Genomic DNA, 13,895 nt, shown 5'->3' on the forward strand with positions numbered 1-13,895 from the left:
GGGATTACTTGCCTGGTTTTCTTGGTTTGCAGGGAAATCTGCAATGTTTTCCACTTTTGGATTTTTTTTCTTAGTCAGATAGAATTATCTATTCAGTTTTGAATTTTTGTTGTCTGTATTTAGTTTTGTTAGCTCTCCTGTTTATGTAATTACTGCATAATTTTAAGTACAAAATTTTACAACACCACCACTTTTCATTTTTAGAAACTTTAGTGCATGTACCCTAGGACTTTGTTTGCTATTTTCTTCGCTCTATTTTTTAGGGATTAGAACTGAATAGATTTACATTGTTGTTAAGCCATACATATAATTTTTCTATGTTAACCTTATCATTCCATTGCAAACCACATTGTATATACATTGTGACTTTGCTATACTAATTTCAAAACCTCATAATGGTTGATTTATTAACTTTTTAAAACCACTTTTTACTGAATTGTTTTATCATAGCCACTTGTTTGTTACTGTGTGGTCATTGCTAAATCTATTTATCAGAGATTATTATTATTATAATATTCTGTGACCTTTCATTGCTTAATACAGATCCTTTGTTATATTGCAGTTTGTGTTTAGTGAAGTGGGATATTGTTTTCCCTGTATAATACTTACACTTTTCTAAAACAATTATTAATACAACATTTACTATGTCTGGTAAAGGGACTTGATCCAAAGGCATTCCTAATAAGAGAACCACTGTGTCAAAGATTTATGCCTGTAAAAGTGTCAGAAAAAAATGGACCACGATGCCCATTGTGGAGTGTGTCGGTCTCTAGCCCAACAGCCTTGCCCACCTAGTACACCCTCTGGGTCACTGATCATTCCTGTTTGGATTAAAACTTTTACTGAGGCCATGTTAGAAATGTCTAAACTGTTAATAAAGAACAACACAGAGATATTCCCTAAGGGTCCATCTCTAGTAATCATGAGTCTGCTTCACAGACTATCCCTCTATATCTTACTGTAGAACCACTTTGAGTGAAAGGTTTATCACAATCTGTACAGGGATTAGTTCAAGCATCTTCCTCCTTGCAATCAGGTGATGACTCTGAATCTGATATGTCTATCCAGTTGGAGGATGATTATCAGGATTCTGATATAGACGAAACATTACAGCAAGATGACCAGAATAGTTCTATTTGCGTAGACGAACTAGTGTACGCAGTGAGAAAATCCCTTAATATTAAAGACTAGTAAAGGGACCCGCGTAACTTCAGAACTTCAATTTGTGTGTCTCCACTCCCCCGCATTGTACTTTTTAAAACAAAGAATAAACAGTTATGATGTTCCCATCCTCTCCTCAATTAGAGGACTTATTCACTGAAACTTGGAACACACCCTAATATGATGTTTCAGATTTCCAGAAGACTTGCTGTCTTTTATTTATATTATTGGCAAAGACTACTAAAATTCCTTTACCTAATTCAGTGTTCCTTCGGGACAGCACTGAAAGGATTTTTTGAATATATTTTTATGCAGCTGGAGCTTTTTTATGCCCTGTGTTAGCTGCAGCCTGGTGAACAAAGAGGTTGAGAGGTGCTCAAATCAGATAGACCACAATCTGAATTGTTCCTTTTCGTAGAAGTAAAAAACAAGCAGCTGTGTACCTAGATGAGACTGCAATTGATACAGGTCTAATTTCAGTCAGCGTTTCTGCAGTTACAGCCAGGTGTGCTATTTGCTTATGTTACTGGCAAGCTGTCCGCATCAAAAAAGGCATGAGAATCCCTTCCTTTTTATAGGGAGGTTCTGTTTGGCTCGGAATTAGAAAAGATTATTTCAATCGCAGTTGTAACTTAGACCACTTTTCCTTTCGATCCTTTCACCCCCCAGGAAAGCCTAGGACTCCAAAGGTTTTGGGTTTTAGTCAAACCTCCTACTGGTACAAAAACCCTACTGATCCTACTGTCCCATTTTGAATCTTGTACCCCTAAATTCATATCTTCACATAGGTTCAAAATGGAGTCCATCAGATCCATTACAAGCTCAATGGAGGTAATGGAGGAGTAGGCAATCAAAACCTATTAAGGTTTGTGATCCAGTCAGAGCATTTTCAATTCCTGGCTCTAAGTTCTTCACGAGAATAATGTCTGTCATGGCTGCCATTCTAAGGAACAAGGGGATTAAGGTGGTTCCTTATCTAGATTAACTGTTGGTCAAAGCTGACTCCCAAATCTTTTGAATTTTCATCTTCACCTTATGATTCATATCCTTGAATTCCACAATTTAGTCCAGTCTGATCCTTTCTTAGAAGATAATTTATTTAGGAGGGCAGTTTGATGCAAATCTCCAAACAGTTTTCATTCCACAAGAAAAGCTTTGCTCCTTACAAAGTCTAGCTCGTTCTCTGCTGAAAAAACGATAAGTGTAAGTCCACTTATGCATGAAAGTCTTGGGCAGAATGGTGTCCCCCTTCAAAGTGGTAGAAATTACCCAATGTAATTCAAGTATGTTCCAGTTGCAACCTCTAGCAAAATAGAACAATTCAATTAACCACATGAGAGTGCCACCCATGGTGAGACTTTCTTTCCCCAGGTGGTTACAGTCCAGCCATCTCCGCAGTGGTCATCTATTGAATATATGGAATTGAACTCTTCTTACTACAGGTGCCAGTTAGGAGCTGTGATGCTTCGCTCAACGTTTCAGGGATGTTGGACAGTGTAGGAGGCAGCTCTCCCCATCAAATGTCCTGGAGTTTTGAGTAGTGTTTTTTGGCTCTCATCCAGGCCTAGTCCCACCTTCAGGGTCAAACAACGTGACAGCATTTGCATATAGAAATCATCAGGAGGCACAAAAAATGTCCAAGCAATGCAAGAGACAGAAAAGATCATGATCTTTGATTCCATGGGAGATACCAGACACCCTCCCTAACACTGGTTTTCTTACATTTACTTAACACTTTAGATAATTCCTGTTCTTATTCTCTTTTTATCTTACTTTCCTTTTACCCCAGTTGGTGGGGTATAGAGGGGGAGGAGCCTGTGCTGGTAGGTTTGTCCTAGATGTGCCCATGCTCTTTGTTCCACCAGTTATGCCCCAGTGTCTCCATGTTCCAAATAGTGAGTATACAATATGCTGTTTCCTTTTTCATCCATCTTTGGGATGCCATTACTGCTGGGTTATGCATAATGAGATGTGAAGTTGGGCACTAACTAATTAAAACTGTCTCTCACCCCCTATATAACCCCTTCCACTAGAACATCAGTCTTGTTTTTAGTACCTTGGAGTAAGGCACTAGCTTAGGTCCTAGCTTTTAGTTAGGTTTAATTTCTTTACAAAGGTTATGTCACACATGATCTCGCTACTCAGTAGTGGGGGGATAAATGTGTTAGCTTATCTGGATGATTTGTTGCTAAAGGCAACCTCACTAGCCCTATTGCAACAACAACTTCAGATTACCTTAGGCATGCTCCAGAGCAGTGTTGTCAAACTCGGGCTCTTTAGCTGCACTGGAACTACACATCCCAGCATGCACTGCCAGAGTTTTGCTATTAGGGCATGCTAAACTGTGGCAGGGCATGCTGGAGGGCCCGAGTTTGACACCAATGCTCCAGAGATTCGGCTGGATCATCAATTTTCCAAAAATCAAAATTAATTCTATCTCAGAAGATGTTTTTTTGGGGGTCTTCTCTTCGACACCCAGTGTCAGTGTTTCTTCAGCAGGCAATGATTTAGGATCTTCAATCCAAGAAGCATCATAAGACAATTGTTAACAAAAATCCAAATGAAGAGAAAAAATTAAACATCGTCCTTGTTACGGAATTAATATAACAAATATAATATTCAATGTAATCTTGGTAACTGCGACCATATTAAAAATAAAACAGTTACAAAAATTGGTGACAATAAATTCAAACATATACAATTGTATTTATATATATATATATATATATATATATATATAAATAAACTATGAAAACATAGAACAGTTATTTATAAATAATAATAAGCATGGCCGCGCTTTAGAAAGAACCTTGCTAAAAAAAAAATCTAGTAAATTTCCTATGGGTCTATAGGTTACTCAAAGATGTAGGTGGATCCTGTGCTGCTAACCTGGTAGGATATCATGTGGTATTACTAAGGCTATGATGGATCTGTTTCCTGGTTGTAAGTGGAAGGGTAGTTATATAGGATTCCAATATCATAAAAAAAAGTCTCGATGAGGACCATTTTACAGATGTCTAAGAACGCAGTACTATGCAGCTACTGGGAAAAATGGCGGCTTCATTTGAAGCCGTTCCTTTCGCCAGATTTTATGCCTGACCACTGCAAAACCAATTGCTTCATCGATGGGTGAAGCCAGACCCTCAATTAAACAGGCACATATTCAGATTTTCTCTGCAGACCCGACAGTTACTTATATGGTGGCTACAGGATGCAAATTTGAACAAGGGTTGCTAATTGTCAACAATACATTGGATCATTGTCACTACACATGCCAGCCTAACAGGCTGGGGGGCGGTGGTTCTAGACAGGCAACTACAGGATCTTTGGTCCATCCAGGAAGCCTCTCTTTCCATAAATATACTGGAATTAAGAGCAATTCGGTATGCATTATTGGTTCAGGCTCAATTCCATCTAAGAAGCCTACCAGTGCGAATCCATTCAGACAATGCCATGGCAGTTGCTTATATAAATTAGCAGGGTGGCACACACAGCTGGCAGGCACTGTGGGAGGTTTCTCAAATCCTTCATTGGGCAGAAATTTGGGTCCCAGCTATTTCGGCATTTTACATTCCAGGGGTGGGCAACTGGGAGGCTGACTTTTTAAGTCGCCACAGTGTGCATCCAGGGGTTTCAATAGTTTCCAGATGGGGATCTCCAGACATCTAATCTAATGGCTTCTCATCTCAAAAAGAAACTTCCAAGGTACGGATCTCAGTCCCGGGAACCTCAGGCATCCATGGTGAATGCCATGACAGCACCTTGGGTGTTCCAGCTCTGATACATCTTTCCTCCTCTGGTAATGATACCAAAGGTAATTCAGCGGATTCGATCAGTGGCACAGCCGGTCATTCTGGTGGCTCCAGACTGGCTGCGCCGTCATTGATACACAGTTCTTCGGAACATGTTGGCAGATATTCCTTATCGTCTGCTCCTGTGTCCAGATGTTACTTCAGGGTCCATGTCATCACCCCGATTTGCCTCTCTTGGCTTTGGCGGCATACTTCTTGAATCCAATATCTTGAGGGCCAAAGGGTTTTCAGAATCTGTTGTGAATACCATGATACAGGCTTGCAAACCAGTCACTTCCCTAATTTATCATCGGATATGGAAGATATATATTTCTTGGTATGAACGACACAAGTTCAAACCTGAAAGGTTCCGGATGTCTTGTCTTTTCTGCAAGAGGGGTTGGTTAAGGTTCTTAGATTGTCCTCTCTTAAGGGACATATTTTGGCCCCATTGATCCTGTTTTTAAAGGAAATTGGCCTCCATTCCTGAAGTTCAGACTTTCTTGAAGGGGGTTCTTAGTATACAGCCTCCTTATGTCTCGCCGGTTCCTCCTTGGGTCTTGAATTTTGCTTGGAGCGTACTGCGTCAAGGTGTACAAATTCTCTGTTGGTGGGGATTGATGCACCAAAAGAGGCTGGCCTGCCTTGAAAGATGGGTCACTTCGGCCAATCGGCAGGCATTTGTCCTCAGATGTGACGGTTTCTGGCCTCAATTTGGGTCCACTCGATTTGTGCTGTCAGGGTTTCTTGGGCTATAGGGCATGATGCCTCGGTTCTGTAGCTGTGCAAAGCAGCTACCTGGTCATCCATACACACTTTTACAAAATGTTACAGCTTCCATACATTTGGAGTGAGGGACGCCAGTGTTGGGGCGGAAAAATTCTTCGAGTAGTCGATTCCGACGCTCCCCCCTTTAATTGGCTTGCTTTGGTATATCCCAGAAGTAATGGCATCTTCCAGATGGATGAAGAAGGAAATTAAATTTTTACTCACTGTAATATCGCTTCCTTGGAGTCCATCTGGGGGATGCCGGGATCCCTCCCTTGTTTGGTTTCATACTAGTTACCTGTTGGTTTCTGGTTTCTCAGGTCTTCCGTGGGTCTTTCTCCAGCTTTGTTAAACATAGACTGAGGTTCTGGTGGAAGGGGAGGAGTTATATAGGAGGTGGGAGCCAGTTTTAATTAGTTGGTGCATGATTCCACACCTCACTACGCATAACCCAAAAGTAATGGCATCCCCCAGATGGACTCCAAGGAAGTGTGTGTGTGTGTATATGTATATATATATATATAAACTGTTCGTCCTAGCTGCATTAAAGTAGAAAAAAGTGAAGCATTATGAACGGTATATTCTGTGAAGCAGTCATTACAGTGTAAAATATCTTTGGATCATAATTATATGCCCCATCAAGACCAAAAGCCATAAAACTGTGGTGATACAATATTTTAATTGTGTGAACTGCTACTGCTGATTTTAGTATTTGAGCATTTAAACTGCATAACAAAGTGTTGCTTTATGAGTATAGTAATATATGAAAAGTCTTGGAGTTATTTTCTTCTGTAGGACTTAATGAAACACTTCTCTAGTTTATATACCATGAAATAGAAAAACCAAAGTAATTTACTTCAATGGTATCATCTCTCTATATTCAGAACCGGATTAAGGAAGGGGTGGGGGTACGTGTCACGACACCACGGGCTTCCCTCTCCCAGAGCTCCCCCGCTGGTGCACACTGCTGCACTGTGCAGTCCCTTGCATTTTCTAAGGGCCGGATGAGTGGGGACTGATGATGGATGGTGGCGGGGGCTCCCTTGTTTTAAGTGCCAAGAGCCCCCGAATGGCTTAATCTGGCCCTGTCGGGATTTCAAGCTTTTTGGGAAGGCTTACCTTTTACTCTACATTGTGCAGTTGATCATTGCACATTTATTGGTAGTGCCCTACTTTTTTTTTCTTTTCATTTATTATATAGTAGATTTGTACGTAGTAGACCTGGCACCTGTGCACCATAGAGACACCTCTTTTTGATGTTCTTACTTCCTTGTGATTTGCATTCTCATGAATATTTGATCAACCTACAATAATGGTTGCCCCCACTTTGTAGACCAAGGCAGATTCAATAAGCAGCGAGCTGCCGATGGTAGGCAGGTTCTGTTCGCAACTCAATAGGGTGCGAGCAGACTCTGCCTTCAGAAGACAATGTGCGGGTCCCGGCACTTCCATAGTTAATTGAATTGGCCCAAATGGGTACACGTTGAAAGGTCATGCATTGGTACAGTCATTGAGTTTTCCCATGTTTCCTTGTTACTTGTTTTTTATATATCTGTAATACTTTATTTCTTCTTCGGAGTCCATGGGGTCCACAACCATTACGTTGGGTATGAATCCCGGTCACCAAACAGTTAACACAAACGAGCTCTCTGCTCCCAGGATGCATCGGGGTTCCTCCTCATATACCCCACCCCCTGCCTCAGGTAGCCAGTTCGTTACCAAGCTTAAGCAGGCGGAGACAAACAAAGGGTAAGAAAGAAGAAACCCATAACTCATGAGTCCAGACTCTCAAGAGGAGAAACTACGGAAAAACCTCCCCCAGAACTACAGGTGATTCTGGGTGGGTGTCCTGTTTGGTGTGTTCACCACATAGACAGTGGGACTGCTGGAGCAGTCCTGCAGACGAGTAACAAAAAAAAAAAGAGAGTTTTACTCTCTATCTCAGCGGGTGGTCTGAGCTGTCCTGGAAGCAGCCTCGCGCCTGATTGGAGGCGCACCGGCCACGCGCTGCAACTACCTCCTCCGGCGCCGCACAACTAGTCTAGGCAGGTCCTTGGCAGGGGCTTTCTGGCCCTGGACCGCAACCGGATCAAGGGGATGGCAGGTAAGCAGGTGGTCACGGCGGCCGCTGACGCCGGGACCATGTGGCGGTCCGGCCTCCGGCGGTGAGACTGGCCAGAGGCTCGCTGCAGTCAGTAGGCATACGGCTTGTTCTCCTACCCTAGACCGCCGGGATTTGATGTTCCTGACCAGCTGGGGCTTGTGGCGGCGGCCAGGTCAGTTTACCGGGCAGGTCCAAGCAGCATAGGGGAGGTACGCTTCCCCGGCAGCCCCTCCTCCAATCCACACACTAGTTCAGTCCTCTGGCGCAGTGATGGTGGGTTGCCGCTCCCAGCCTCCATAGGGCAACCAGAATGTATGTCAGTTGCTCTCTGAATGCTGCTCCTGCAGGACGCTGGGCAGTCTCCCTGTATACCTTTCCTACTGCTGGTTCAGGTGTTTACAGGGCTCTATCCTACCTAAGCCTAGGCTGATTGTGGTAGTGAGAGCTTATATGCATATGACTCGCAGAGTGTTTATGCATGACATGTGATTGTTTTATGGATACTGTTTCTTATGTAAAATCACGTGTGTACTCAGAACTTGTCATTAATATGTCAGAGTCTGAAGGACAGGCGGCTAAGGTCCCTGTGCTGGGGGGGTTTTCCCCACAGGATCTCATACAATCTGTATTATGTGGTTACTGTGTTAAGTAGACAAACTTCCCAGCATCTGGATAGGAACTCCCTTGGGTTTCCTTTTCCCAGATTATGGACCAAAGTACCTTGCTTAGTGGCAGGTTGAACAGGCTCAAATATCCTACTAAGCTGGTGTGCTTTTGGATTAAGAGCCTATGGCAAATATACTGCTTAAATGCGTTAAGTTTTGCTGAGTTACACTGCCTTTGTTTCTGAAAAGACTATGTGTGAAGATGAGCACATTACATTGGCCCCAGCTGTAGGCTATATGGGCTAAATTGTAATTCACATATACTGGTAGGACTGGGTTGCCCATCCCCCCTCTCTCCTAATTGGGAAGACTCAGCTGAGTTGAGTACTGATTGGGGGGGGGGAGTTGGCTATCCCTGAGTATGCCTTGATCCCAGGAAAGTGCATAACATTGGAATCCTACCAACTTTTGTTGCTTGGATTCAGTATCGATTGATGCAAATCTACAGGTAGATTTTGCAAAACTGGCAGTTGATGGTCACATTAATACTAGACATTGGATAAACTTTGTATGTCCAATGAAAAGGTAAGACAGGTGGCTGGGGCCCCTGAGTTGGTGGCATGGTTATGCCCTCTACTTCCATCATGAATGGACAGTTCACCTACAGCCATACCACACTGGACATGTCCAATCTCATCTGAATTTGGAAGCTATGCCGTGTTGGTCCTGGTTAGTACTTTGATGGGAAGACCACCTGGGAATACCAGGTGCTGTAGGCAGTGGTTGAGGCAGGCATCATCTTTAGTAGCAGTTTAACAATTACTACAGGCTGCTAGGTCTTTGCAGCCAAAGACCAGATGGCGTCGGCCCCTTACGCAGGCCGGGCCACAGAGAGGGGCGATGGGGGTGACCTCACTGGACTTAATATAAATGGGTTGTGGTGGTCACTGTGCTAAAGAGTCACCACAGTAGTCAAATCTACTAGATCATAGCGCAGGTTGTGGACAGATTGGCGACTCCTGCGCCAACGCTGATATTAAGGTATCTTCAGCAGCCACAGCCTACCATGTTGGGCTTCCTAGGCATCTGCCCTGGAGGGACATGTGTGCTCACTCGGGTCAAAGGTGACTTCGTCCTTAGCAGCTTTCCAGCAGTTATGGCAAGCAGCTAGGCTAGTACAGCCAAAAGAATCAGAAGGCGGTCGGGCTCACGCTCCGTCCAGCCCTCAGATTCTGGTACATCTTCTGGTGTTTAGGGGGACACACTGGTCTCCTCCCAGGAGTCACTCTCAAGAGAGGAAGATCGTCTTCCAATAGTACGTCTCCTCCCTGATCAGAGGGGTCAAAGCTATGCTTGTGGAGCCGGTATAAGGAGAAGCTCCAGTGTTCTAATGCCAGAAAGTTGGGAAAGCCTTTCAGATCTGACTACAGCCAGACCATACTGGACATGCCCAAGATTGTTGGATCTTGATAGCTAGGCAGCATTGAGCCCAGTTAGTATTGCGATGGGAGACCACCTGAGATTCCAGGAGTGGTAGGGAACGTAGTATGGAGTTTTCTCCGGGCAGAAAAATCCATATTACCAGAAAGGTTGAGGCCTTATATCCCTTTCCAGTACCATTGGCATTCGCCTGTAAATGTTCCACTGATAAGAGATTTGAAGCCGTTTTTCTGCGCAGTCTTTCTATGTCAGGAGCTGTTATTTGCCCGGCTAGGGTACGGCCGGGGTTCCAAATAAAGGCACAGACTATCTGTCTCTCGCCAGAAGAGCGACTATCCGTTAAAGACGTTTGTCGCAACAAGGGTGGCCTGTTCTGGATGATACCAGCCTCCGCAGGTGGGGAGCAGTGACAGGTCGGCACACGTTTCAAGGAAAATGGAGGACAACGGAAAGCAGTCTCTCCGTAAAATGTCCTGGAACTAAGGGCAGTATTCAGGAGCGATTTTCAAGCTCAGGAAATACTAAAGGGGCAGGCCGGTCTAGGTGCAATTTATCAACACCACCGCAGTAGACTGCATCATCTATCGGGGCAGAATGTCATTTTCAGCGAGTTCGGTTGTGCTCATACCAGGAGTCCTTATTTTGGAAGTAGACTTCCTAGGCCAGCAGGATACGCGCCAGAGTGTGTGGGCTCTTCATCCACAGGTATTTCAGAGCCATGTGGATGGATGGGTCTTCCAGAGTAGACCTCATGGCCTTGAGTCACAAGCACAGGGTCCCCAGGTAGGGGATGCTCTGGCAGTAGAGTAGAACTTTAACTAGCGTATTTGCTTCACCCGCTATCCCTCCCTCTAAGGGTTAACGGGAACATGCAACTGTAATACTGATGGTCCCTGCTTGACCCAGGCGCTGCTGGTTCGCCAACCTGCAGAGTCACTCCATAGACACTCTGTGTCCTCTTCTGCTAAGGTCAGACCTATTAATACAGGCTCCCTTCCTGTATCTAGACCTGACTCGTCCATCTTGGACGGCATGGTTCTTCAAGACCTCCTCCTTGTGAAAGGATGTTCTGTAATTTAGAGTACAAGGAACTTACTTCTGGCTGCAGTTATTAAAAACTTTGTATGTTCTTCGGGATGAACTGAGAAAATGTGGCCCTAGGGGGTTAGGTTTCTCGAGTATGTTCTTTTCGTCAGACTGGAGGGTCTCTGATCTAGCAGCACTTTCTTCCCGCTTCCTCGTTTTATAAGTCATCGGGAGAGAGCGGTACTTCATACTAGGGCGGAATACCTTCCAAGAGTGGTATTCTGGTTCTATATGAATGTAGAGATTGTGGTCCCAGCTTTCAGACTACATGCCTCTCGGTAGGTGAGGCTTCCTTGGATGTTGGCCGTGCGCTACATAATTATGTGGATCGCGCCAACAGCATGAGGAAGTAGGTTTCCCTTTTGTACTGTATGACAGTCATAAGGCTGGCCAGCCGATAAGCGGACGCTGGTCAGATGAATTTATATGACGATTTCTCATATACACACAGACTAGTCTGGTGGTGCCAGACTCAGTAAAGGTACATCCACATGGTCAGTGGGGCCTTCGTGGGTGGCTTGCTGGGGTGCCTCTGCTGAATAGTTCTGCAGGGCAGCCACATGGTCTTCCTTCCACACCTTTGTCAATTGTTATGCCTTTGACATTTTTGCCTCTCAGGATGCCTCCTTTGGGCGTAATATTCTCCTCTCTTCCGAGAGCCAGGAGCGTCCCCGCCCGTAGGGTTAGTGCTTTGGGATATCCCCAACGTAATGGCTGTGGACCCCGAAGAAGAAAATAAGAGTTATGGTATAACATGCCTTTGTTGACTCTCTCTCTTCGAGGTCCATGGGGTCCACAGGACACCCACCCAGAATCACCTGTAGTTCTGGGGGAGGTTTTTCCGTAGTTTCTCCTCTTGAGAGTCTGGACTCATGAGTTATGGGTTTCTTCTTTCTTACCCTTTGTTTGTCTCCGCCTGCTTAAGCTTGGTAACGAACTGGCTACCTGAGGCAAGGGGTGGGGTATATGAGGAGGAACCCCGGTGCACCCTGGGAGCAGAGAGCTCGTTTGTGTTAACTGTGTGGTGACCGGGATTCATACCCAACGTAATCCCTGTGGACCCCATGGACCTCGAAGAAAAAGAGTTAACAAAGGTATGTTATACCATAACTCTTATTTTTGCCATGTGAACTGATGCCGCATGTTTGCGTTAGATCATCTTTTTCCCGTAAGTCAATTATATATCAGAAATCTAGCTATGGATAACGTTACCCTGCTGTTGTCTGGGGAGACTTCTTTCTTTAATGGCATCTGGAGATTTACTCTTCTACCCAGCCAGCTCTGCTTCAAGGAATGACTTGGCTTTTAGAATTACCCAGATTTGACTAACTGCTTATTACTGAAATGACTCAGTTTCAGCCATTACTAATCCCAAACTCACTCTTCGCTTATAAGATGGTGACACACTCTCCCTAACTGCATGCTGCATTCCTCATAAATCTCTTCTCTAGTTCTATCCTAGTGGTCCCTTGCCTGTTTGCTTTCCCTTTTGCTGGTGCTTAAACTACATATTGAATGACTTTTATTTTTATTATTTTTTTTTTTCTAGCTAACAAAGAAGATGTAGGTCCCCAGTCAAGTGCCATAAACAGTGATATCAACTCCAGCTCCAATATCCCAGATCTAATGGATGAATTTATAGCAGAGAGGCTGAGGTCAGGCACAGCTCTGGTAAGAATATTGTAAATGTGTCTGTTGTAAATATTACGAAGAACTAAGAATTTATTAGAGCATTTTGGTCCATATGCTGGTCCACGGGCCAAGTGTAGGGCTGCAAGGGCTCATTGTGACAAATGTACACTTTCTGTAGTTTCTCTACACTCTAGTTCTGGGGCAATTATAACATAAGCATTCAATGCTCACATTTGTATCCCCATACCTTTGCATAGGGTGCCTTTGTTTTGCCCCTCACCACAAATTGCCCCAAATCCCCTTACCAACCTGTTAGGTGCACAAATTAAAGTAGACAACTATGTATTTGGATGTATTTGTAAAATAACCCTGCCTAGGTTCCAGCAGCACAATTTGTATGTTTCTTGAATTGATGTTAGTCATTCTGCTGTAAGCAAACCATAGTCATGGGTGTGATATGAAAGATGGACAGTGAAAAGGTCAACACCAAAAGGTTGACTGGTTCTGTATGTCGACAGTTTATCTGTCAACAAGTTCATTAGGTTGACCATTATTTTGTAGACACATATTTAGGTCGACAGGGTTAAATGGTCCACACATTGGAACAGTCAACATTTAAAATGTCAACACATGTTTTTTTTTTTTGTTATTTTAGCCTAACACTAAAAATCATGAAAGACCTGTGTCGAACATGTTAAATGTCAACCTTTTGCATGGGTTGACCATTTAACCCTGTCGACCTAAATACAGGTCTACAGAATGACGGTCAACCTAATGACCATGTCGACATTTTGACTGTTGACATTCAGAATGTCAACCTTTTTTAGTGTCGACCAATCTATCAGATTCCTTTGGCAAAATTAATATTTATATGTGAGCGATAACAACAAACTTTTCATACATTATATAAGACAAGACTATTACAAAACTAATTACACTATATTTCTAGCACATGTAGGGGCTGATTTTCAGTTGGTCGGCTGTCAGTACACGGACTCAAATGGCAATTTGCTGCATGCAACACATGTACATATGTGAGTTTATGCATTGTTGTGTATGTCCGTCTTACTCTGAGTCAGATGGATCTGTCTGTCCGTGAAATTGGGCATTTTCGGGGCAAGTACAAGGCGATGAAAATGCTCACCAGCAGGGGAGCTGTGAGAGAGGGAGGCCCGTGGTACCGTAGCTTGTGGGTGCGTGTCCTGGTTGTGTACGATTCTAAGTGGTGTGTACAGGGGAAGGAAGCCTGGTTCTGACAAATCTCTTGCACCTAATATGGTGCTGGTACAAATGCCTATACTAATGCAG

General features: G+C 43.9%; 1 protein-coding gene and 1 pseudogene across 9 annotated transcripts in view; both read left to right on the plus strand.

Annotated features, from left to right (window-relative positions):
* The window catches only part of RALGAPA1 (Ral GTPase activating protein catalytic subunit alpha 1), a 293,801-nt gene that overhangs the window by 115,486 nt on the left and 164,420 nt on the right, over positions 1–13,895 (plus strand). For all 9 annotated transcript variants that reach the window (XM_088457052.1, XM_088457053.1, XM_088457056.1 and 6 more), the window contains one exon: positions 12,505–12,626. In XM_088457052.1, the coding sequence (XP_088313178.1) occupies positions 12,505–12,626 (122 nt within the window). The remainder of the gene's footprint in view (positions 1–12,504; positions 12,627–13,895) is intronic.
* On the plus strand, positions 9,089–9,208 carry LOC148477197 (5S ribosomal RNA; annotated as a pseudogene).

The sequence above is a fragment of the Taudactylus pleione genome, unplaced genomic scaffold, assembly GCF_031769625.1.
Source record: "Taudactylus pleione unplaced genomic scaffold, aTauple2 ptg000737l, whole genome shotgun sequence".
In the NCBI taxonomy this organism is placed as follows: Eukaryota; Metazoa; Chordata; class Amphibia; order Anura; family Myobatrachidae; genus Taudactylus; species Taudactylus pleione.